Raw genomic sequence first — 27,624 nt, 5'->3', positions numbered from 1 at the left:
TAATTCATTCCCTATATTATAAATGTCTCAGTCATTCATTGTACAGATTTATTGTATAATGAATATGGTTTAATAAGCCCCTACAAACACACACACAAAAAGAATTACTGATATCTATTATCCCTACATATATAAACAACATTTGTGTACTTGTGTATGGATGTAAATTGTAGTTTTTTTGTTTGTTTCTTTTGTTTTTTGTTGTTTTTTTGTATTAATGTGTATCATGTGATGCTCACACATGTGTCGGTACTATCAGATTTATTTTGTTAGTTTGTAGTCACAACACACAACATAAATTTTAGACATAATGTTAAAGACAGAAAAGCCTTATATATATATATAGTACTGTTCAAAAGTTTTTGGTCAGCCAGATGTTTTATGTTTATCCAAGGCTGTGTGTATTAAATCAGTAATGCAGTAACATGGTAATATTCTCAATATTGTTCTTTGACTAATAGAAAGTTCAGAAGAACAACATTTATTTGAATTAGAAATCATTTATAACATTATAAATGTCTTTACTTTTGATAAATTTAATGTGTTCTTGCTGAATTAAAGTGTTAATTTATTTGAAATAATAATAATAAATATCTTACTGGCTCCAAACTTTTAAACAGGAGTGTTTACTGAATAACTTTTGTCTATTTCATTTGACTTTGATATGTGATTATGTGTCTAATTGCCAATTTACAATTCAAAAACATCAGAAACTTCTGGAGAAATGCTGGAAGTCTGATCCGCAGGCACCTAAGGGAGCTGAGGACTGTGAAATTCATGTATGTTTAAATGGGGGGGAAAAAAATAATAATGAAAAAAATGCTTATTTTGTACCTCTTCATTTTCACATTAATCTTTCTATCCTATCTGAAATTTCTTCTCATTCAGGTTCTTGAGATGGGTTTTGGTGAAGTGGGTAATGAGCCCATTGAAAATGTTCATTTTTATAGCAAGCAGGAGCCAAACAAAGCCTTCAAGATGGAGAAGTATCAGGTACAAAATCTCACTTCTCTCAAACATTTATTATACAGAATTCTTATTCATGACTGTGAATCTCTTGAGCATTGGATTGTCTGTCTGACTCGCTAAAATAAATTATTTGTAATGAATGAAGGGATTTGAGTGTGATGATTTTCAGATTACTGTAGTTTGTAATGTGTCCCTGCAGGTGTCCAGTCTCAAGCCACAGAAGTTTCATGAATGGCTTGTGAGGGTCTATTACGATCCGAAGGATCGGGAGAATCAGAAGGAGGTCCAGCAGAAATCTGAGTACTTTCATAAGTACTTTCATGAGTGGTGCAAAAGCAATAAAAACAACTTCATTGATTTTGGGCCTCATTCAGGTAACTGCAATTTTGCTACTATATATGCATTTATATGTATGTGTATTAGTGTAGCATCTGTGTTGTGTATGTTAGGGCTGTCAATTTGATGCATTAATTAGATTAATTAATTACTGAAAAAAATAACGTGTTAAAATTATTATTGTATTAAACTCACTTGCCCCGCCCCAGACCTACATAGGTCATCTCACATTTCATACAGTGGACTGATGCTGAATATGATGCAGGGCAACAACTAACTGTATAATGGAGCCTATTGAATGTAGTCAGAAAGTCACTAAAATTCAGGATATGGGGCAAAAATGCACCCGTTTGAGTTTTTGTCTCATATTTACATTGTAAGGAACCCTGCATCGGCCCAAAAACGGAATCCGACGGCCTGGGCGAAGGTTAACGCGTGTATGTCTTTTCAGCGCCTCTGTGAAGTTTATTTAATTTCACTCGTTTAATCTGACTCCAATTTCAAATGATTCTCATTCTTAGGTTGTGTTTCCAAATAGAAATGAATCATTGGTTATGCATTAATTTAGATTTTTGATTATTCTGATTACCTTACATCTTCAATTATTCGTTCACTGTGGTCCCGGCATCGCTTTAGAAAAGTCACTTTGGCCGACTGAATGCTCTTCCCGGACACAAACTCGTCAGTTCTGACCTTAAACATTGGATGCAGGGTAAATATCTACCTTTAAGTCGGTCGCGCTCTGCTTACTCGTAACAAAAAGCATAGTTTTTATATATTTATGAAAACTGCAACTTATTTAAGGCAGCGATAGTCAGAAATCGAAATGGACTTAATTGATGTGCCCTATGCTCCATCTATTAAACCTTCCGTATGATCAATCCTGAACACAGATTTGCGGTAATACCTTCGCTTTAATCTACTAGAAATAATGAATTAAGAATAATACAGAATAAACCAAATATAATATTTTATTTGTCAAGTAAAAATGTATCATGCCAATTACATTACAGTTAGACAATTAGAAGCCAATTCAGAAATAATAAATGCATAACGTCAGTTACCCAAAGAAATGCATGTACACACAGTGATGTGTGAATGTCTTCAGACATTCACCCATCTCTGCACGGGGGCTTCTGGCTACAGATGATCCCACATGACTGCTTTGTACTTTACCTTATATACAGACCAGAACAAAAGGGTTGTAAATATTTATTACACCAACACCTGTTTTGGGGGAGAGGAGTGGGTTTTTCAACACCCAAAAGGAGGACAGAATTATCCTTAGTTTTCAATCTTTTTCATAATACCAGTGACAGCTGTGAAATTGAGACCGTTTTACCAATCGCACCGAGACATTTAAAATGATACCAAACATGAAAGGAAAAAGCAATAGATACACCAGATACATTATTCAATTCAATTCAATTCACATTTATTTGTATAGCGCTTTTCACGATACATATCGTTTCAAAGCAGCTTTACAGAGAGTGCATATCAACATTACAATTTGGAGACTGCAGTTAGCTAATAATGTAATAATTTAGGCGATTAACATACAATCACTGTTAGCAATTTAATTGGAGGTAGAAGCAAAGAGCTCCTGGAAAAATGAATTACATATTAACAATAATTAGGATTTATAGAATGTGAATGTGCGTGTTGATCCAGATGTTGCATCTTCTGAAGTCATCGCAGGAGTTGGCGCCGTCTCTTCCAAAGTTTTAGTCATCTGAGGTCTTCTTAAGAGGCTGGATCCAAACTGAAACTGATGTACTCTCTAGTCACCTCGGGACGGGCGTCCAGTTCTCCATTATACTTCTTGGAGAACTTTCAGTGACTTGAGTCAGGGGAAAAGGAAGGAGGGTGTGTGTGTGTGTGTGTGTGTGTGTGTGTGTGTGTGTGTGTGTGTGTGTGTGTGTGTGTGTGTGTGTTGGGGGGAGGGCTATTGCATCCTGTAGATGTGTGAGGGCAAGGCGTTGTCCTATGCTATTTCTTAGAGATCTTCTCTCCAGATGAGTTTTATTGCTTTATTGCAGGGTGCTTGATCTCAGTTTTTGTCTTAGCAGGAAAATCAAGTCTTACAACATCATATGATGTAAGCTATATCACAAAAGTAATGAGCGTAATATCACGAGTGCTGTTTTTGTCCTAAACTGCACAAGTGCAAATGCAATACTACAAAATTTTTCCAACTAAAATATAAAGACAAAGCAGAACTGTTCGTCTTCGAGCAACACATGGCATTTCATTTCTGAATCTGCTTTTTGAACGAATCAATGAAACAAATGATTCAATGGACCATTACTTCACTCCTGAATGAATTAATGAATGAAACCTACTGGTAGTTTATTCTTTTATTCTTATTTAGAGTATAATTTAATTAAATAATATATATATATATATATATATATATATATATATATATACATATATATATACATATATATTTAATATTTCCATATTAATTAAGAAAATAAATACAAAAAAAACAAAAAAAAAAACATTAAAGGCTCTACTGAATCTACTTTTTCAGAAAGTAGGGGGAGGGGGTGTCCGTGTGTCACTCTGATGGAGTTATAAAATCAGTTTGGAGTTTTTAATTATAGTTGTAAAATCATGTTTGTTATAATTTCTGATTATTGAGGTATTATCATATGCCTTTTCATAAAAGAAGGAGAAGAAGAAGAAGAAGAAGAAGAAGAAGAAGAAGATGCTTCAAGGAAGGTAAAACTAAATTTAAATTATTATTATTATCATTATTATTATTTTATTTTATTTATTTATTTATTTATTTATTTATTTATTTATTTTTTTATTTTATTTTTTTTTTGCATAGGTGAGAAGATTAGTTTATGGGTACTATGAATTACAGGGCATTAACCAACTGTTTCACAATTAATTGGATGCAATTTGAACATCATATACAGTATTGTCAGAACTGACTAATAGAACCAAAGTTGCTATTGACATTAAAAAACACAAGAAATTAAACAAAAAAGCTGCCAACATAAACTTTATAACACTGATTTCTCAAAACAGTCTAGCTTCTATAAAAACAAGAAAGTTGTAGTTTGTGTTCTTATTTCTCTTTCTTTCAGTGCTTGTTCACAGCAGGTGTTTGAATGATTGAAAGAATGTTTCAGGAACATCATACTAACCTTTAAATAACATTCTACTAACATTAAGAAAACTGGACATTTTTATGTTATTGGAATGTTACAAATCAACGTTCCTAGAATGTTGAATTTTAGATCAAAATTAAGTTGAAATAACGTTTGAGGTACAAAATACCTTATAAAAACGTTCCTGTAACGTCAAGAAAATTCAGGGAACTATGGTTACATACGTAACCTGAGACGTTCCCTTTCGAAAGGGAACTTCAACTCTGCGTTTGCAAATGCTATGGGGAACAATATACCCATGCCGCCATGCTTAAGGAGAGTGCACCCTCGGGTCACACCAGGCTGTCAGTGACAGCATTGCCTATGGCCAACAGCCCAAGCTGAGCCTCAAGGAGGCCTTCCGCAGAAGGCCTACCAAGGCCGCTAAGGCATCTGGAACCAACTTTTCCGAAGAGAAAGTGGTCCCTTTAAGGGAATGTGGCCAGAGAACCAAAAGGAACCCCGGCCAGTCACTAGAGGGGAAGGAAGTCACCCTCAATGCCACCAGGGAGGCAGACATGGTTTGTTATAGGACAAACTTAGTCTTGGCCAACCCTGTCTGAGTACAGAGTCTCCATAATGCATTCTTCATAGAAGAGAGCAGGTAAGAGTAACTGCAGAAAGGCAGGAGCAACTCAAACCCACACGTAGAGACAGGCATCCTGGAGAGCAGAACTCAGCTGAGTGCTATGAACCCTCGTATTGAGGGGAGTATAATCCGCTCATCCTAGGACCTACTCAGCACTTAATTAACGCACTGAGGAGGCTGTGCACTAAACGCCTGTTTAACAGGGGAGCACAAACCAGCCTAGGGCTGAATCTTAGGAGGAGGCCTAATTAAGGCCTACCACCATGATCAGCTTAGGGAACTGAGCACTATTATAAACATAACCCTAATAGGGAAGTACAAAGCTCACCTAACAGGTAGACCATGCAATGGGCACATAATCATGGAGGCCGAAGAGGGGCCGACAGCATGATAGTAACTATATGTGAAACAGAAGTATATTCAGAAAGTAGCCTGGAGGGGCCACCCTGAACACCTGTCTTGCTGGGGCAGACAGACAACTTCAATGGCAGCATAAGAGTGCTGCAAAGTGCCCGCATGACAATCCACCTAACACAATCCAACGAGCAGTGTACTCAGTAAAAGCACCTTTTACTCTTTAAAGCAAGAGGAGTACAATGTATGCCAACACGTATTAAGGAAGGCCTGGATGGGCCTATAACCTCAACAGACACGTGGCATCAGCTCGTGGCAGTGTTTAGGCACCTCTGGCCAACCAGAAGTGTATACAGATAACTCTCAATGAGAGACATACACAAACATACACCAGTATGTTCAAAAAGGTGGCCCATAAGGCTTAGCAACCTCTAAGACACACGGCGTAAGTCTGGTTGGCCATTTCTAGGAGCACAATAGATCCACCCTAGGCACTAGGTGGCTATTCAGCTGAACTAGAGTAGGAATCAGACTCAAGGAGGCAGATGTAGTTTAAACCAAACCTCAGTAAGGTTTCACGACAAAATTTCACCCTGAGGGGCTAGCCACTCAAAATACCTGGTAAAAGCACCCTGTTACTCTCACAGCGAGAGGAGTACATAACTGAACTCCACATGCTACCCCGGAGGCCGAAGTAGGCCTACCTTAGTAAACACGTGGCATCGGCAAGTGGCTACCATAACCATACCACCCAATAGGCCATGTATTCAGAGATTTCCAAAGAGGGAATGCATGTTAGACGCTGCCAAACATCGTGAACAGGCCTGTTTAGGGCCTATCCGTCAGCGATGGGGCGTGGCTGATGGTGGTATGGCTTCCCAGGCCTGCCAGAAAGTCAACTAAAAAGGAGGCCTTGAGGGGCCTACCATTCCAGCAACAAGTGGCGTTCAGCCTGTTTGCAGATTAAAAACACAAACTGTACCAACATCTGGACTAAAAAAGAGGCCTGAAGGGGCCTGCCGATTCAATGACACGTGGCTTCAGCTCGTGAATTTAAAAGGGGACCAAGCTACAGGGAACCAGCTCTAACTCAGCATAAACTATGGGAAGCTAACTGCGACCTGCGCTAGGCTACACATTCCAACAGGCAATGTACCCTAAATATGTGACTAAAGGGAACCAAACAAAGCCAACATGGTCTAAGGGAGGCTATAAGGCCTACCACTCAGATACGTGGCAAGGCCTGTGGCAGTGTAAATATGTGAGCAAACTATGATCAGTTAAACAGCATTGTAGAAAACAACTGCTAACTAGAAGGAGGCTAATAATAATAATAAGAGCCTACAATCCAAGTTATATGCAATATAGCTGCTAACAAGATCACCAAAAAGGGAGCTAATAGACACCAGCTTTCCTCAGAAAGTGGTTCTATACTACCCTGAGTATGCAATCCAACAGGTGTTGCACTCAGTGACACCAATAAACCTTAACTGGGGAATATATAGTCACCATATACTCAAACAGAGGCCACTTTACGGAAAAAGGGACTACTATTTATGAGAACAGGTGCTAACCTGTGGCAGCATAAGTAAGCTCACATACAAATGTAGGGCAAAAGTCTAGAACTCAAAGCAACACAAAGCTTTGACATACATGCTGTTTTAAAAGGAAAACACTTTCTCAAATCTGTTCTAAGCTCTAGAGGACGAAAGCTAAAAAACTAGCATCGTCAACTCAACTTGATAAATACAGACATCAAGTGGCTCAGAGGAAAATCATTTCCTTTAGCATGAAAAGTTCTAGAAAGTGGAGCCTAGCATACACTTCCTGCATAACTTATCTACGCAAAGATAAGGGCCTACCACCTGAGAAAAACAGCATCAGGGAGTCTAAAAACAGTCTACAACCTAGCTGTTAAACTCATCCAATTGCATCTACATAAACAAGGGCACAGTGGGCATACGGCCTAACAACTCCCTCGGGAGGAGGCCAGAACTAGGAACTATACCACCTGACAAGGGATAGTATACATAGGGTTAACATATAACACACCTAACCTAGCTCTAGCCTGGCCGCTAAGCTACGAGCCTTCTTACAGGGCCACAAGCCTAGTGAAACCTGGACTTCACCTCCAAATCTCATAGAAAAGAGAAAGAAAGCGAAGCTCACAAGCAAACAATGTCAGGCGGCCGATTAAGGCCGACTTAAACATACATATTAACTGAAGTGACAAGTGCTAACTCAAACTACTCTAGAAACAGCAGATGAGAAGCTACTCTAAACAACAGGTGGCTAAGAGGCGGCCATTTTGTGGCCTGCACAATACATCATTCTAGCCAACCTATCAACTTCAGTTTGCCCAAAAACCCCTACTTTTCTACAAAATATTTATACATGCATATAAAAAGCCGTCCGCGCGTGGCCCCTTTCTTAACAAGCTCGCACTTAAAAGTGCGTCCCAAAAACACCAGCTGCCCGCATACACAGCAGCCAGAGGAGCACTCGCTGGCGGACGCGATGGACGTCAAACATAGATGTCATCGTCATCCAACTCACCCTCGTCAGCTCCGGGGGAGTTGAGAGAGAATACAACTTTCTCAAACTTCCCAACGAGCTCACCTGCGAGCCCTATGATTGCAGCCACTGTTATGCCTCAGCACAAACGGGGCCAGAATCATCAGGCACAGATGCGGACACCTCTTCCCTCGAGAAGAGTGCCGAAACGAGAACGGAGCGTCCCAATAGGGAGACGCTCACAGTAAAAAACAGACAAACACACAGGCAGCGCCCTCAAGCACCGTCTATGCACGCTCCTCTCCAGACAGAAAACGCCCAGAAATGTGTATATCAAGTGTCAAAACCTGGGACATGGATGAACACACTCTGTTGAACGTTTGTAAGGCATATATAGAATCCCTTACCGGAGTTGACATAGTCGTGATCAGACAGAACAGACCCAAAAGACGAAGAGACTGACTGTTTCTCCAGGCGCTCCTTTATACTTAAGGGTCACGCCATATTACGTCATAGGCTGTCGCCGGCCAATAGGGATTGGAGATGTTGGATAGTTGGCTTTCAGACATCGGGTCACGTGTGACGTTCCCCATAGCGTTTGCAAATGCAGAGTTGAAGTTCCCTTTCGAAAGGGAACACTAGATTTTAATAGAAACATAATTTGGCAGATTTATAAGCCTTTATATCCATTTAGAACATAAAATAGTCAGCTGTCATGACCCTTCACTATAAGTTCCCCTCACAAAGAAGTGTGTACGTATATGCACGCACACACACACACACACACATACATGTTTAGGTTTGCCACTTATCCCACGATTGTCACATATTGAAAAAACGGCGCTGTCCCTGAATCAACATGTGACGCGATTTGTCTGTATTTTTGTGCACAGAACCGTTTATTTCTCTTACTGCATCTAGGTTTTGGAGGAGGTTTGCTGCTTCACACAAACAAATGTAGCTACAGACTCTCACAAGTTAGAAAGAAAAAATAAAGCAAATCGGATTAGGTATGTGTTTGGGACTCATAATAGGGAACAATATCTATTAACCGTTTATGTAGCGGACATTGCGCATTTTTACAGCACGTTCTTGTAAGAGACTTTTAATCTCAATGAGACGTTTCCTGGTTAAATAAAGTTTAAAGAAGTAATACATAAAAACCCCAAGACACAATCAGACAACAATGGTTATATATATAATAAAATTAATATTACAATCAATTAACCTGTTTGGCCAATAAACACTCAATTTTAATTGTTCATTAATTCTAAGAAATGTTCATTTCCAGGTTATGGGAAATAACAATCTTATTGTACAGCACTACTCAGAGCCTGTAGTCAGGATCTGCATGATTAGGGACTCCAGCATATGAGCATAAACACGGACAACTTTACGTGTGACATGAATAAGACTTTATTAACTAGACTAAACACTTAACTACTCTAACATTCACACACATACATGCATACAGTTTACCAAGGGAAAGAGAGAGCTGAAGCAGAATATAGAAAAGCAAGAAGTTACAGCATTGTTTGAAATTGAGCCGATCAACAGCCTTGAGCAAACCAGTTTAGTTTTAACAGGCCCTTCTTTAAAAAGGGTAAGGATACTCAATGTACCAAATAATGAGACTAAGTTTGATACTTGCATGTCTCGCCCATTTGAATTAAAACTGTCCTGATGCAATTTGTGGAGGCTGGAATTGCAGTTGTGGGGGATGGAATTAACAGGACTTGTGAGGGAGAGTTTCTGGATTATTCATTAAATGAAATGAATAACTGTTTGTCTGGTCCAGATGCTACACTAGGGACAAATCAGTAGTCACTGGATATTGGTAGGGACACGTCCCTAGCGTCCCTACTAAATTTCACGCCCCTGCTGGTGAAAATCTATCAAGATCCAATAACTTCTTTTGAGCGGTTATGAATCAGTCATTTTTCTTTACAATGATTAACATCTTTGTTTATGGATTCCTTTGCAACAAAATATGTTTTAACTAACACTGTTACAAAAACCACAAACTGACTTGAAAAGCCAAAAGTCAAACTGCCCAACTAAAGGAAATGCTGATCACCATGATGGTGATCAAATATTTTCAATAAAACATCAACATCTAAACCTCTGTTAATTCTCAAAAAGAACTGTAGACAAATGACAGAAATAAAGTCAGTCTGGTTTGTAATAAGAGAGATTTAATGTCTTCTCAGTTGATTTCATCTAAGGCTGTGGCTGAAGTCAGTTGTAGTTTGTGTGTTTCTCTTTCCTTCAGTGATTCTGCTCATTATCATCAGGTGTCTTCAATAATCAAACAATCATCACTTAATTAACCACTAAAATATCTAATTAACTCTTACACTGCGTCAGTGTTACTTTCACACTCTGCTGGTGGTTCCCATATGAACACACACCAGTGTTGATTTAACACTGGGGAATCCATCAGGTAAAAAAAAAAATAGATAAATAATAAATAAATAAATAAATAAATAAATAAATAAATAAATAAATAAATAAATCTATTCATAATGCCTCATCTGCACTGTTGATGGATTCACTGGTGATTATGAGGTTCTGAAAGATGGAGCTCAGACTCAAACTTTGCTTTTAAATGTCAAGATGTTATTTCTGGTTGGATAAATGTTTCCCATTTTTCAGTTCACAAAGTTCGAAAACAGACAGAATCAAAATAAAAGAATGAGATTGAAAGGGGGACATGTATTTATGTTTTAGACCTTTGTCAGGAGAGAAGGCTTTGAGAGTTTGCCAATTTATTTTGTGCCTTCTAAATCCCAAACTCTGTACTTTCAAAGCTTACATTTCTGCTGTAGGCCTCAATTTAAATATGATAGAGCAATAAACTCAAACTAATTTTTGCACTTTTTCTATCCTGCAGATTTTCAATGACCCCATTTATGGTCAGATTGAGCTCGACCCCCGGCTGGTGAAGATCATTGACACTCCTCAGTTTCAGAGACTCCGTCACATCAGACAACTCGGAGGGGCATTTCTGGTGTATCCGGGTGCCACTCACACTCGTTTCGAACACTCACTTGGGTAAGGTGAAAGTAAAGCAAAAAAGTTTGAATTTATATGCAGCATGTACATATAAATGATGGCTTAGAGGTTTTTACAGTTTTTAGAATTACTGTAAACTGGGCAGGTCTTTGGAACTCATCAGACACTTTTGAGGAAGATGATCAATAATACACTGATATTCAATAGTGAGTCAAGCCAACTTTAGCTTTCTGAGTATTACGGGTCAGTACACTGTTAAACCTTGCGGTAAAAAAATGGCCAAATTCTGACAGTTACAAACAATTTTCCATTAAAACAGTAATATACTGTAGAAAACAATGCATTCTGGGTAATATTTGTCATTTTCGAAAAAGTAGCCTACAGGAATAAGGATGGATGTAATTTTTTTGCCCTGTGTTGTGTTTAAAATGATGTCTGATCTGTGTGTGTTGAAGGATGGCATATTTAGCAGGATGTATGATCGATGTTCTGAAAAAAAAACATGTTCTGGAAAAGAATCCAGAGGATTTCATTTCACCGAAAGACGAGCTGTGTGTCAAAATTGCTGCTCTGTGCTACAATTTAGGTGAGTGCTGTCAACATACATGAGCACATCTGAGCAGAAAATATTTAAAAACTCTTTCTACTGTATATCTGTAGTATCTATTTTAAAAACCTCACAAATAATTTAATAAAAGGAAGAATGAATAAAGGTACTAAAATGATTTAAAATGCATTTCTTGAATAATGTGGTTTATTTGCACAATAGGAGTTTATGTTCCCAAAGAGCATAACAGAAAGCTGCATTTGAAATGTTACAAGTTTGTTAGACATAATGGGAAAAACCACATCATATATATATATATATATATATATATATATATATATATATATATATATATATATATATATATATATATATGTGTATATATATATGTATATATATATGTTAGTATTTTATTTCAATATGAATAAGATGGTTGACAACCTTTTTATGTCAGACCTTTTTTTTTTTTTTTTTTCCATGACATAAGATGTGATTGATATATTTAATCAAATGAAGATGGTATAAAATGTTCTCGTGGAAAATATCAAACAAGAATTCTATATATTCTATGTTTTTATGTTTAAGGCCATGGCCCATTCTCTTTTCTGTACGAGAACTTCATAAAAGAATCCCTAAAGCGTGGTAAGTGTGTGAACTTTTTACTTTCTGATGCCAGTGTTTGTCACCTGGTGGTCAGTTGTTACATATGAATTTTTAGTAGTGCTTTTTGGGGGCTGATTGTAAAAATCATAGAGTAACATATCCTTTTATATTTTGTCTCTGCTGACATATTAAGACATTATGAATGAGGAATTTAAAATGAAGTATCACATGTTGTATTATTGCCAGTGAAGCCTCGATTTTGCGCTCACTGTGAATGATTGAAATCAAACAAGGTCACTGTTGTTTATGTTTACTGCACACTACAATCATCATTTTAATATCTAATCTTTAGAAACATGTAACTCAGAAGGTCTTTTAGATTCAACCTTCAATATATTTTTTTTTATATGAATAAGGAATTGCTGCTTTTCATATATTGAAAAATATGTGACAACATATTTACTAATATATCATAATATGTAATTTTATATTCAGTAATACACTTAATAATATATAGATGTAAATGTGATCAGATATGATGCATGTGTATTGCAGATATATTTACTCATGCATTATAAAAACATATAGAGAAATATATAATTTAATATATTTATTATACTTTGAAATTATTTACGATAAATGTTTCATATTTTCAAGCTAGTTAACAACAGCACAAGCACATCTGCATATACTAAAGCATTTATCAAAACAATTGTCACTGTGCTGAAGAGGACACAGACATTTTTTTTTTTTTTAAATAAAGTAATTATAGTCTTAATGGTGTTCAGCCAATCATCATCCTAACCACAGGCTCTACTCTTCAGCTCAACTATAACCCCAAAAACTCACACATACCAGAAAACCTTTTAAATTACAAAATAATAGAACATTAAACATTAACAGATCTCCCCTTATATTAATATTGAACAAAACACATGAAATAACACTTAATTTTAACATTTACTCTCCTTTAACAGTCAGAAGCAAAGCATGCTGGGAACCATAAATCTGCTGTAAATCATTCTGTGAATGTGTGTGTGTATATGTGTGTTCATACATTCACATTTATATGGGAACATGTACCCAATCACAGAGGTCACAATCACCAGAATACCTGCACCTGATCATCATCACCTCATCATCACAAGCAGTTTATAAGCATACACTTCACCACAGCACTTCGTCTGGTCTCAAATTTGAGAAGGATTCAGTGTGTGCAGTAAACTTTATGAATATTACGTGTAATGCTATTTTTGGCCTTATCTCTTAATATCTTATATGTATCAATATAGCTGTATATGGCCAATGCATATATTGCAGTATATTGAAAAATATAAGCAATATTTCCCATATATGGAAATGTATTATGTAATGTGTCGCATTATATTTTGCATTATATTCCCATATATTTTTGTTTCGTAAGGGCCAACTGATGACAAAGACTGAACACAACAGCCATCAAGTGTTCTAGTTTAGTACGTGCGAAGGATTTTGGTCCAATAATTAGAATATCTGTTTTGTTTTCAATTTAGGAGCAGGAAATTATAGTCATCCAATGTTTTAAATCAGCTATGCATTCTGTTAATTTGGCAGTGGTGGTGGACATGGCAAATCACAGGCTGATCAGTCAAAGTCAAAATCAGGCAAAAGTACATATAAAGAGAGTGTGTGTTACAGAAAACAGATTCTTTCAGATGGTAATCTTTGTTTTAAATTATGAATGGGTATAAATCTGTGCAAATGTCAGTTTTTGTAAGGTCATTGATAAATCATCATATACTGTACAATAACCCCCTGTTTGTTCTCTTTATTAGATAAAAATTGGAAGGTAAGCACAAAAATTCTACCATACAAATACACACTTTACATGTTTATTAAATTCTAAATAATGTATTTTATTCTTAATTTTTTATGATAATTAAACTTGGAAGCTAAAATGTGTGACCTTCTGGGTTTACGATGATGATAAATTACATCTGGACATCAGGACACCAATAAATTGACTGACTATCCTGAATCCTGACTGAATCCTATATAATTATACATTAACAGATGTATATATTGCTTACATAATTTCTATTATTTATAATTTTTTATGATTTTTTTTGTCATCAGGTAGCATCGCACTTGATGCTTAAGGACATATTAACGAAGAATGGAAAACTGAATGGCGAGTTAAACGGGAGTGATCTCACCTTTATTAAGAAGTTAATTTATGGGGACCATACTACTTCAGAAAAAATGGTACAAAATCCTGTAAACTGCTGTTTAATTCAATGCAAGTTATACACAATTTAAGTTAAGAATTGAAAGTATTTTCATTCTTCCAGCGGAAAAAGAGGAAATGGACTGAGGACAAAACTTTCCTGTATGAGATTGTGAGAAATAAATGGAACGGCATTGATGTGCGTAAATGGGACTATTTTGCAAGGTAAAAATATAACATTTTAAAAGGATGCTATTTTACATTTATATTTACTAAAATTTACAAATAGTATTACATTGAAAAATGCTTAAGTGGTTGTAAGTTTACACTCCTATCTTGGTAGCTCCACCCCCAAAATGTTCGGCATCTCAACAACCCCTCATTAACAGGCACTTTTATTTGTGGATTGTGTGAATCATGGCTGAATAGAGCATTTCTAAATGGCATCAGTAATACTGCTGTATGCTCACTCTTAGGTGTCAGCATAAAGTCAGCATTACCTGCCATTTCGGTCTGCAACACAGTACTGAAAATACCTTTAAACCCTCTCTTATCTCACAGAGACTGTCATCACCTCGGCATCCCAAACAGCTTTGACCATCAGCGCCTGCTGAAATCTGCTCGAGTGTGTGAGGTGGACGGGAGAAATCACATCTGCTTCAGAGACAAGGTATCATTTATTACTCGTACGATTACTTTCAGTCTGTTTTGATAACACTGCAGTGTCACACCCATATACAACTACAAAATGTTGACTTTAGTTATGATAATGCATTATATAACCCATTAAAGATCTTTAAGTGATCAATCATTGCTCATTCTGTAATTGTATTTTAAAACATTTCACTTCAGTTTAAATATAATAAATAAATATTCATTCTCAATTACAATGTGCTTAAGTAATGAAAAAAGGACATTTCCAGAATCAGATGTCAATCACTGACAGAATAACAGAAAGATCCACATTCTGCCATACTAGTCTTTCAGTATTGAGTGAATTTTATTTTACAGTGTTTGTGTGTCAGTCTGTGCTCTTGTCCTTTGTTTCTCTCACAGGTGGCAGATAGTGTTTATGACATGTTTAAAACCCAGTACACTCTCTACAGTCAGGCCTACCAGCACAAGATCGTCAACATCATCGAAAAAAAGTGTGGTTTAGTGTTTTTACTCATTTCTTGTAAATGTTCTTGTGTTGTTTAGTTATTTATTGGTTCACGTATTTTTGATGTGTTCATTAGAATCACAGAAGCCCTCACTGCAGCTGAAGGCAAGCTCACCAAGATCTCACCGTTGATAGCATCCGACGAGGAAAGGGTTGCAAAATTGTCCAAACTGACAGGTAGGGTGGACAGCTAGGTGGCGCTTTTAAGGGCAGCCGCATGAATTTTGAGCTGCTCAGCAACCTGCCTTTTTTAGCTTGTTAAAATATTTTGTTTGTTAACTTAAAATAGTCTGGAAATACACAAATAGGTAACATAAACAGGGTCCAGATGAAGTAAATAAAGATTGTTCAAAGCATCTTGATCAAATTATGATTTCTACTGTGTTGTTTTCATTTGACCAGTGGAAACTTTTAAAGCCATCTTTATTAACAGACAAAGAATAAATCAAAAATGTTCTCCGTCCATCAGACCACATCTTTGAGGAGATCTTGTACTCCACTGATGACGAGCTGAAAGATGCCAGGATGAAGCTGGAGGATGTTGTGAACAGACGCCTGCCAAAGTGTGTGGGAGAGACCAGAATAACAGAAGCTGAATTCAAAGACAAACAGATCTTCCAGGTAAAAGAGAGCTGAGGAAAACATGATGTATCAATTAATGACATTGCACAATTCATTTACAGATTTTTGACCACAAACCAGTGGAATTAATGTACGTAATGTAATCATTAGAACTTAATTTAGCACTGGATCTTACATTACAAAACACAGTTTTACCTTCAAAACTTAACTCATCTGTTAAGAATTATAATTTCATAATGGGCAAATACAATTTATTACATTATTGTGCTATTTCCTTAAATGGCTCTTCCAGTTTATCAGTTGCAGTATTCTGATCAAATCAGACAATGGCTAAAGTAGTTCTAAGTAGTAGTTCTTTGCAGTAAAGTTTTTATATCACTTCATCATCTCCATTAACAAATAACAAATCATGCCTTGCATCTTATCTGTCATAAGAGTAATAGTAAATAAGAATAATTTATGGCAATTGTTTATTGTTAAGGGTTATCATGTGCATCTCATGCGGGCAAATTCTTATCATTTGTTTGACTTTAATCATCAATACTACAGGATAACTGGAATCAAGCAGTGAAAGAATGGAACGAACACCCAACTATGTTCTTGGATAAGAAGGATTTCATCATTGATGTATGTTATTTTCAAAACTGACTTTCCACTTGGACCTTTATGCTTTATTTCAACACATTTAGGTGGCTGTAATATTGTAAATCTCTCACACAGGTGATTCAACTGGATTGTACTTTCAGCACGGGTAAAAACCCCATCGACAGTGTCTATTTCTACAGGAAGAGGAACCCCACCGAAGCCTTCAAGATTGAGAAATATGAGGTACACTTACCACTTTGCTGCTTAAGTAATTTATCATTTCTGATTTTTTTTTTTTTTCTCCAGTTTAAATTACACGTACAATTTACCATTAGATTATGTAAAATTAAAGTCACGTTGTCTTATTCAGTCTGTAGTTTCAAGAAAAAATGTGTAATTATACAGAGTATCACATTATAAATGTACCTGTTTTGACAGGCTGCTTGACATAACACATTCACAGTAACAAATTAGTGATAGCAGGTAATCAAGCGATTGCCCAAGCACTAAATTATCATCATATTGCACCTGTCAGAGTTGCTGGTTGCAGCACGAAGGAGAGACATCAGGATCTTAGTGCAGTAGCTTCTTTATTAAACAAAAAATACTTTACAAAACACTCAGAGAAACATGGAGACAGGAACAGAACAACCAACATATTTATAGATATGTTAGTTGTTCTGTTCCTGTCTCTTAAAACGCCTTAAGTCACCATCATTGACATCAGTGTTTGCTTTAGTTGGGCTCTTGACCCTTGACTTTTTAATATTAGATTTTGTTCAAGCCATTGTTTAAGCACTAAATTATCATCTTGCACTTTTTTTCATAGGGTGAAAGTGGTATTACTAAGTGGTATTTAGATGGTTATAAAACAGCTTAACACCACTTGTTACTTTAAAGATCAAACTTTTTTTTTTTTTTTTTTTTTTTTTTTTTACAATTTATCACCATTCTATGTACATATTTTATTATTACATTATTTCAGTCTTACATACAGAGTCCTTTACAAAAAGACTGACCTGGTCAATCTAATCAAGTCAAAGCAAGTTTTCCAGATCTATAATTACTCAAACACATTATTTCACTTGTATCTGCAGGTGTCCAGTCTGCTGCCGGAGGAGTTTACTGAATATGTTGGTAGGATTTACTACACAAAAAAGTCTGATGAGGAGGAGAGGGATGCTAAGGAGTGCTTCAAATGGTGGTGCCGTGGCAAGGTGTGTATTTGTGGTTTATTCATCATTCCTGCAGAATGTCCACACACAGACACAGTGTACAAGACACACAAAAAAAAAAAAAAAAACACTCCATAATAAGCATGTAAATAGTCAAGGTATATACACCCCCGGTGTATATACAAGTCTCAGCCACAGGTGTTAAAAACTAACACTGAAGCAGTGAACTCTTCGTAGTGTTAAATGTGTCAATTGTTCATGCCATTAATTAAATTAATAAGTTTCACTTTAAAAATGATGCCTGGCCTTTAGTGATGACACCTGGGGTCCGTTCTTCGTATGTCGCTAACTCAGTTAGCTGGATTTGATTAATTATTTGATTGATTGCTCATTCTGGACTTGCTGTCATAGCAACAGGTCCGTAAGCTCAAATCTGCTCGGGAGCAGCTTAATTTCATGTAAACAGGATTAGATGGCATCTTTTTAAGCAGAGGTGATGCTTAAAGTCTGTCCCAGCCGCTGCTACCCCAGCTAATATATTCTATAGAATTTTGTTATAAGAATGTTCTCTAAATATAGTTTTCTTGACATTAGAGGAAAGTTTTTATAAGGTATGATGTTCCTCAAACATTCTTTCAACTTAATTTTGATTTAAAATTCAACATTCTAGGAACGTTGATTTGTAACATTCCAAGAATATGAAAATGTCCAGTTTTCTTAATGTTAGTAGAATGTTATTTAAAGGTTAGTATGATGTTCCTGAAACATTCTTTCAATCATTCAAACACCTGCTGTGAACAAACACTGAAAGAAAGAGAAATAAGAACACAAACTACAACTTTCTTCAGCCACAGCCTTAGATGAACTGAAGATAAAAGACATTAAATCTCTGAAGATCTGATTAAACAACTCCACAAACAGCATCACCAGCTTCACTTATTACTAACCAGACTGACTTTATTTCTGTCACACGTCTACAGAAGCTCTTATTGAGAATTAACAGAGGTTTAGATGTTGATGTATTATTGATGTAAATGTTTAGTTTGATGTCACCCTCATGGAGATCAGTGTTTGCTTTAGTTGAGCTCTTGACCCTTGACTTTTGTTGAATTGTTTCCTTATCAGCAATTGCATCTGTTTTCAGAAAACTTTTATTATACATTATTATACATTATAAAAAAAATAAAATAAAAAAAAACACAGCCAGTTTTACTCGTTGAGAAATTTATTTGTGAGGGAATAATTACCTAATGATTTCACTGGAGTCTTACACACATGATGTACAGTTAGTCTCGTGCATTAATTTAACCATGACAGCTATTATAGGAGTGGCTTGATGCAGATAACTTGATCTTGACCCTTAAGCAACTTTAATTGAAGCTATCATGTAACAGATCTGCTTCAGAGGTAAAATTAAATTAATTGCTAATTACAACAATGAATTAAAAATGTAAAGCCTGTACAAATAGCGTACTATAAATCATGAATATAGCCTAAATAATTGGGAATCATGAAAAAAAGAAAAAAAACAGTGCACACTTCATTTATATAACTTTTATGTGATTTTAACCAACTCCTGCTGTTATGATTTCTCTGGGTGTTTGTGTGCAGAGATTTGATTGCCTTGTCTGATCTTTTCTCTCTCCTTCAAGTGTGTGATTCTGGTCTACGATAAAGATGAGTTTAGAGGCAACAAGTGCTTTATCACAGGGGACTGTCCTTCTTTGGACCGCTGTGGTATAGATGTGGTCCGCTCTTGCAAGGTTATCAAAGGCATCTGGAAGCTCTATGACGGTCAAGAATACAACGAGCCCCATTACCTGCTGAAGGAGGGGGATTATCCCAATCCTGCAGAATGGGGCGCCACAAACCCTGCTAAGTCTCTTAAAAGTGTGACATTTCAGATCCAGCTCTATGAACAGTTTGATCTGGTAAAGCCAAAACACGAGACCACTGTTGACTGTCCTTCTGTGGAGGAACAGTTTGGTATAAATGGGGTTCGCTCCTGTAAGGTGGTCAGTGGTGTATGGGAGCTCTATGAGGGGCGTGACTACACTGAGCCCCATTACCTACTGAATGAGGGGGAGTATCCCAATCCTGCAGCATGGGGCGCCACAAACCCTGCTCAGTCTCTTAAACGTGTGACATCATTTAAGATCCAGCTCTTTGAACGGGAGAATTTTGAAGAACAAATGCATGAGACCACTGTTGACTGTTCTTCTGTGGAGGACCAGTTTGGCATAAAAGTGGTTCGCTCCTGTAAGGTGGTCAGTGGTATCTGGCAGCTCTTTGAGGATCCTGACCACACTGAACCCCATTACCTACTGAAGGAGGGGGAGTATCCCAATCCTGCAGCATGGGGCGCCACAAACCCTGCTCAGTCTCTTAAAAGTGTGACATTTCAGATCCAGCTCTGTGAACAGGTTGATCTGGCAAAGCCAAAACACGAGACCACTGTTGACTGTCATTCTGTGGAGGAACAGTTTGGTATAAATGGGGTTCGCTCCTGTAAGGTGGTCAGTGGTGTATGGAAGCTCTATGAGGGGCGTGACTACACTGAACCCCATTACCTACTGAATAGGGGAGAATATCGCAATCCTGCAGTGTGGGGAACCACCAACACTGTTCCTGCTCAGTCTCTTAAACGTGTGACATCATTTAAGATCCAGCTCTTTGAACGGGAGAATTTTGAAGACCCAATGCATGAGACCACTGTTGACTGCTCTTCTGTGGAGAACCAGTTTGGCATAAAAGTGGTTCGCTCCTGTAAGGTGGTCAGTGGTATCTGGCAGCTCTTTGAGGATCCTGACCACACTGAACCCCATTACCTACTGAAGGAGGGGAAGTATCCCAATCCTGCAGCATGGGGCGCCACAAACCCTGCTCAGTCTCTTAATCGTGTGACAGAGTAAAGTCTGACCCATTTTAATATTTAAAGTAGGGCTGTCAATTTCAAGCATTAACTTAATATAATTAAGTTAAGAATAAATAACTTTAACAACACAATTAATGATTTACTTTGCAGAGGTTTCCCAGTCCAATTCAGTAGGAAAGGTAAATCAGGATAAAATCTAAAGTCATTTGGGGTTGGAATGACATGAGGGTGAATAAATGATTCATTATTTGTGAAAATACCTTATTATAGAGATGCTGATGACAAAAAGCAATGAAAACAAAAATCTGAAAATATTTTAGTTCTTTATATATACAGTAGGATATTTGGGCATAATGGCTGATTGATATTATTGTCTGAGCAGCTGTATTTGGTGTTGTTGGATGTTGGATATAGACACTAGTTGGTGCTTAACGGTAGTGGATGTTTAAGAGTTATTCTATGATAGGTTTGTTTGATGATTGATTAATCAGTTCATATTATATTATTTCTTTTGTTATGTGTGCAGAGATTTGATTATGTTTCCTATGAGTAATTTTGGGTGTTACACAGTTTTAAAGATTACAGTTTATCTGGAATGTATCTTTCTTTTTTCTCTTAATCTTTTAACCTTTCTGAAGATGTAGGTGTTCTTATATGTAATTTTGGGGAAAGCGTTAGTGATTTATGAAAGTGATTTATCACTGTTAACCTGTAGTGTTTAAAATGGTTCTATAAAGTAATGGTAAAATACTGGCAACACTGTTCTTTACTCTAATCTACTATACAGTATGTTAATGTAAAAATGAGTGATGCTATGACAGGTTTGTTTGATGATTGATTAATCAGTTCATATTATATTATTTCCTTTGTTATGTGTGCAGAGATTTGATTATGTTTCTTATAAGTAATTTTGGGTGTTACACAGTTTTAGGGACTACAGTTTATCTGGAATGTATCTTTCTTTTTTCTCTTAATCTTTTAACCTTTCTGATTTTGGGGAAAGCGTTAGTGATTTATGAAAGTGATTTATGAAAAAAAAAAGTTTTGCTTTTTCAGTGACAACTCTTATTAAATAAATTTGATTGTGTTTCTTCTATTTTTGTTTGTATTCGTTTATTTGCTTTGTAGACATGTTTTGTGATTAACGAATCACTGTTAACCTGTACTAGTGTTTAAAAATTGTCCTGTAAAGTAATGGTAAAATACTGGCAACACTGTTCTTTACTGTAATCTACTTTACAGTATGTTACTGTAAAAATGAGTGATGGTGAAATGAAGCTTTGCGAAGCACCGAGGCTTTCCGCTCAACTGTATCGTAAAAGGTTCATTACTCAAAGCTTTTCAAAACAGTGCACACTAACGACATCTTGTAGTCAAAAGGTGGAAAAGGCTGCCCAGACGAACCAGTCATTTTTGGACTTCCATGTAATCAGTTTCTGCTATGAAAAACAATGAAAATAATTAGTCTATATAGAAGTGTCATTTTACTTACACAATTTGAATAAACGAGTCTGTGAATAAATTTCTTTTCACAGGCTCTGATAAAATTGTGTTAAAGGCCGTCTATTTATGGTCTATGATTATTGCATTTGCAATTATTTGTTTACTTTAATGTTTTTGTTACTAACTTCAAGGGAACTTTTGCTTTTATACGACTCTATGCTTGCCCTTTTATGTTGGACTCGCTGAAGCGTTATGTTGCAAAAACCTATGCCTATGTTGGAGAAGCTTCAGGTGAAGCAGAAGGGGAAATTATTGATTCGATGGAGATTGAAGTGCCGTCTGCTAAAGATGTTCAACAGCAGACGATGCCTCACACCCCTCTCAAAAGTCATGGGCCCAAACGAGTGAAACCAGTGCAGGAAAAGGATGAGATTTCCACTAGCTTCTGTACGCCACCATCCAAAGCCTCAGTCGTAAGTTTGACGAGAATACAGAATACGTTCGCGCCTTTGAATTCCAACTGAAAGAGAACACTGATGCAATCATCAGATGGATGCCAATACAATCATTCAATTTGGAAAGAAAAATCCATTTTAGAGAGGATTTCTGTAAGGATGACAGGGAGGCTGCTCGTCTATGGCCCAAAGTTGAGGAGGCAAGAGGGAAAAACTTGAAAGCCTACCTTCGTGACAGATATGCAGTGATTAACGGTCAGAGAGTGACAGCATAATCTATGGTGAACGCAGTGATGGGACTGTTTTTGAGTTGTAACTTTTATTTCTGTGTATAGAGTACTGAATATTAGGGCACAGTAACATCTCATTTTAGATCATGCGATTGTAGGGATCCAGGTAGGCCCACTTCATTCAGAATCCTATACAAAGATAATCTCAAAAATATTACTTGATCAATGTTCATAGTCCACTGGACTAATGTTAAGTTCTTTTATATCTGCCTTTAATGTATTACTAATATATGTCTGTGTAAGAAGAACGATATCTGATAGCTAGCAGTTTTTTCCCTTTGTTTTTCTTCGTTCAAAAATGTCTTTTTCTCTGTTATCTTTAAATGTTTTAAATGTGTAATTAGGTGTAGTTTATTAGGTATTAGGTGTAATGTTAAACGTAAGGCACTTTTTCTTTTTTGCAAGGAGCAAGTTAAAGTAAACTGTTTCTTCAAGAGACTCATTCAACCGATGTAGATGTGAGATTTTGGAAGTCACAATGGGGTGGAGAGGCTTTATTCTCTCATGGAACTTCCCACTCAGCAGGGGTCGCCTTTTTGTTTAAACGGATGGACAGTAAGATTGTTGCTAGTTCAGGCGATAACGAAGGTCACTGGATTATGGTGGTTCTTCAATCAAATGAATGTAATTCTATCTTGATTAATGCTTATGGCTACACTAACAAAGCCGCTAATAAGCTATTTTTTTCAGAATATGGCTACAAAAATTGATGACTGGAAGAACACAGACAAAATTATTATTGGAGGGGATTTTAACGCTGTTCCTGATGAATGGCAGGATAGATACCCCACTCCTTTCACCACTTTTTCTTATAACCCCCTGGTTTATAATATATCTCAGTCTCTTGATCTAATCGATGTTTGGCATGTAATGAACCCGCATAAAAAGCAATTTACGTGGGGATCTTTTTCAGGACGGATTCAGCGTTCCAGGTTGGACTTTTGGTTGATAACTAGTAATCTTCTCCTTCTTCAAAATTTCTCCTTCAGTTTTAACTGATCACAGTGCCATATCACTCTCTTAGAAGCAATGGCAGTTCACCGTCTACCAGAACTCAGTGGAAGTTTAATAATAATCTACTTAAATGTGAATTGTTTTGTAATTCTGTTTTGTTAATGATTAATAATGTTAAAACTATGTCTGAATTATCCTCACTTGGCAAATGGGAATGGGTCAAATTTAGTATAAAAAGATTGGCAATTAAAGAAGGGAAACAAATTGCAAATGCTAGAAAATATAGGCAAATAACAATTTTATCAAGACTAAATTATTTTGGTAATAAAGACACCCTTAGTGAGAGTGAGAAAGAACTGCACCTTCTACAATCAAGGTTGGATGATTTTTATACAGAAAGAGCTAAAGGAGCATTTATATGATCTAGAGCCAGGTGGACTGAAGAGGGGGAAAATTCTTCATATTTCTTTCATTTAGAAAAACATAAACAAGCTTTAAAAACTATTAATAAACATTAATAATAATATAAGTGAAGAGAAAACAGTGATTGATGATTACATCTATCCCTTCTTTCTCTTTACAGAGAGGGATTGTGATCTCTTCTTTTCCTCCCTAAAAGACAAAGTTCCTACTATAGACTGATTTTAGAAATAGGATGGAAGCTGACATTGAGATTTCAGAATTAGACATTGCTATTAAACAGACGTCTAATGGAAAGCCCCTAGGTATTGATGGCATCACAGTAGAACTATATAAACATTTTTGGCCCAAAATAAGAATCTTAGTTTTCGAAGCATTAAAAGAATGTGTAGATAAAGCTGAATTATCGCCATCAATGAAGCATGGTTTAATTATTCTGGTTCCGAAGTCGAACAAAGATAAATTATTTTTAGACAACTGATTTCAAATTACTCTCTCACGTTTTTGCAAATAGACTTAAGAAAGGTATTGGTGAAATTATCAGTCAAACACAATCAGCTTTTATTAAAGGGAGAGGTATTCACAGTCATATTAGATTCATTCTTGATATGCTTGATTATAACAATTTAATTCCTCAGACAAGCTTACTTTTATTTCTAGATTTTTTCAAGGTGTTTGATACCCTCCAACACTCTTTCTTCTTTAAATCATTATAAATTTTTGGCTTTGTTTTGTAGATTAATTTCCATGTTTTACAATGATATTTTTAGTAGTGTTTCCCTTAACGTTGGTTCATCACCCAGAATCCAAATCAAATGAGGAATCCGTCAGGGATGCCCTATTTCACCATTACTTTTTAATCTTGCTGTCAAATTAATGTCTTTATTCATAAAAAAAAACTTGAGGACAATATTGGCATAAACATTCTTGGTAGGAACTTTACTATAAGCCAATTTGCAGACGACACTCTTTTATTTCTTAAAAATAAAGAGGTGCTTCCATTAGTTATTGATAAAATTTCTGTCTTCTCAAAGGCATCAGGTCTGACCCTAAACTTTAAAAATGAATTAAAAAAAGGCTATACATAACTGTGACTTAAAAAATATAGAAGGCATTACAGTGAAAAATGCGGTTAAGTATTTAGGGGTTATGATTACCAAAAATCAAACACTCAAATTTTATCTCTCTTATGATTGCTACTGAAGCCACACATGTGTCCATATGAGCTTATTTCTGAATAAACCTAATGACAGAGATGACAAAACAGAGGACAAAAAGTGGTGCAATGAAAAATCATTGATGATCAAATAAAATTAATAAAAGTATCTAAATCAAAGTAACAGAGTTGCTAAACTAAAGTGGAGGGACTTTTGAACTGGAGTTGACCTCGGATAGACTTAAAATGTAATGGGATATTTTAGTTCTTCACAAATACGGTTGAATATTTAGGCATAATAGCAGATTTATATATTCTGTTTACTTGCTGTTATTATTATGTGGTGTTGAATGTTAGATATGCACTAATTAGTGATTAACTATAGAGGATGGTGAAGGGTTGTGCTATAACAAGCTTGATTGGTGATTGATAAATACAGGTAACTGATGGATCATTTAATATTATGTCACTCCTTTGAATGTGTGTAGAGTAGAGATCTGGTTACTGATCTTGAGAGATATTTTGGAGGTTTACACATTTTTAGGGATTCATTTTTATATAGTCTTTCTAGATATAACCTTTGACCTTTTTTAGGATGCAGGACTTCAGCTACATCTTTCTTGTGTTATTATTGGGAAATTATTTGTGAGTTATTTGCGAAAAAATCCAGTTTTTCTGTTTATTGTCAGAAACAACCTATTGTTTATTGTACAAAAAACCTATTGTGTTTACAGCAATGGTGGAGCAATGGTTTATTATCTTTTATACTGTAATAAATGTGGTGATTTTAACTGTATTTTGTGTAAGAGTTTCTTTTCTTAACAGACGTCTTGTGATTAATGAGTCTCTAATTAATCTTAAAGGTTAATTAAAATAAAGATTCATACACTAATGGGAAAGTTTCTCAAGCCTTTAAAAAGCCAGTTAGACTCTGGAAAGAAGGAATGAACAAGGATGCAGATGCAGGATGTCTTGAGCAATCAAATAATTGATCCAAAAACTGTATAAAAAACATGAAACCAAACTAGAGATTATGTAGCCTGATCAAAGAGGCTTACAGAAAATAAATAACATTGTACAAAATTTGTTAAAATATAAGAAGGAAACAGCATTTTACAAAACTGAACCATGATAAAATGAAACAATATGCCAAAATAAAATGCATTCAATAAAGCGAGCACACTTAATTATTATGCTAAAAAAAAAAAAAAAAAAAAAAAAATCTATTGTGATTGTCAAATTAGCTGGAGGTGCAGCATATATTGAGAATCTGATGGTATTCAGCTGGTCATGTGACCTCAATATGTTTATACCCACATTTTACTATAGTTAAAATCACAATGATGGCAACAACAGTCATATTTCATAAAGAACAGAGCACTAATAAGCTTAAAAAGACTGTAACAACTGTCTTTCCAACATTATTGTTATTAGTGTTTTTGAGTGTTATTTTATTAATAATGACGATGAATGTTTAGTCATGCTGTTTTATTCACAGTGTAGTGTAGAGAGAGTGAGCAGAAGACTGAAAGATGATCTAGATTATCATTGTCTATTTGCTCAAATATTTCTCATCTGCAGTCCAACAGAATTATAATCCTAGAATTGTTAAAACTGATCACTGAGTTACAAAAAGCTATAAAAAAAGAACAAAGAAATTATATTTAATCCATTTACACATATATTTTAAATATAAATAAATAAAACTATTCGTATCACAGTCATAGATCATAACTCCATAGGTTTCGTTCACTAGTGTTGATGGCACGAGAATGAAAACACAGAAAGTTTCATATGAGTCACTGCTCTGATGCTGAAAGTGATTTAAATGGTTTCAGAGAAACAAGAAACGTGTGAGTCAGAGAGAACATGTACTATTGCTGCAATCGAACAGAGGAAGAGATTTGTGTAAGTTTGGGAGTGGATTTTATAGGTTTGTAATGTTGAAATAATGAAATGAGCTAGGATTGAATCACAGTTTTAATGTAGATCTGTTTTTGCTACACAGGTTAGATCACATATATCAGGATTGCTTGTGATATTTATTGTGCTGAATGATCATGGGAAGAACACAACAGACAAAGAAGTACATGTCTTGAAATACAACTTATACGGCATCATGGAAATATACTGAAGAGGTGTAACGGACGTAGGCCAGTAAGAGCTGTGCGTGTAAATCTCACTCCCCTGATCTTGAGACGCTCTAGCGACTGACACCAGAGACTACGGT

At 36.0% G+C, this 27,624-nt stretch overlaps 1 protein-coding gene across 1 annotated transcript in view; it reads left to right on the top strand.

Annotated features, from left to right (window-relative positions):
- The window catches only part of LOC127511366 (uncharacterized), a 45,326-nt gene extending 25,484 nt beyond the window's left edge, over positions 1 to 19,842 (top strand). The window contains exons 21-39 of the mRNA XM_051892162.1: positions 711 to 779; positions 889 to 993; positions 1,169 to 1,343; positions 3,980 to 4,032; positions 10,820 to 10,980; positions 11,397 to 11,527; positions 12,074 to 12,130; positions 13,906 to 13,919; positions 14,207 to 14,335; positions 14,422 to 14,522; positions 14,859 to 14,967; positions 15,354 to 15,445; positions 15,536 to 15,636; positions 15,929 to 16,080; positions 16,591 to 16,668; positions 16,762 to 16,869; positions 17,724 to 17,843; positions 19,454 to 19,732; positions 19,822 to 19,842. Of these exons, the coding sequence (XP_051748122.1) occupies positions 711 to 779; positions 889 to 993; positions 1,169 to 1,343; positions 3,980 to 4,032; positions 10,820 to 10,980; positions 11,397 to 11,527; positions 12,074 to 12,130; positions 13,906 to 13,919; positions 14,207 to 14,335; positions 14,422 to 14,522; positions 14,859 to 14,967; positions 15,354 to 15,445; positions 15,536 to 15,636; positions 15,929 to 16,080; positions 16,591 to 16,668; positions 16,762 to 16,869; positions 17,724 to 17,843; positions 19,454 to 19,732; positions 19,822 to 19,842 (2,055 nt within the window). The remainder of the gene's footprint in view (positions 1 to 710; positions 780 to 888; positions 994 to 1,168; positions 1,344 to 3,979; positions 4,033 to 10,819; positions 10,981 to 11,396; positions 11,528 to 12,073; positions 12,131 to 13,905; positions 13,920 to 14,206; positions 14,336 to 14,421; positions 14,523 to 14,858; positions 14,968 to 15,353; positions 15,446 to 15,535; positions 15,637 to 15,928; positions 16,081 to 16,590; positions 16,669 to 16,761; positions 16,870 to 17,723; positions 17,844 to 19,453; positions 19,733 to 19,821) is intronic.
- Positions 19,843 to 27,624: the final 7,782 nt, after the last annotated feature.

Source organism: Ctenopharyngodon idella, chromosome 1, assembly GCF_019924925.1.
Source record: "Ctenopharyngodon idella isolate HZGC_01 chromosome 1, HZGC01, whole genome shotgun sequence".
NCBI classification, from domain to species: Eukaryota; Metazoa; Chordata; class Actinopteri; order Cypriniformes; family Xenocyprididae; genus Ctenopharyngodon; species Ctenopharyngodon idella.
This window is presented reverse-complemented; position numbering and strand designations above follow the sequence as displayed.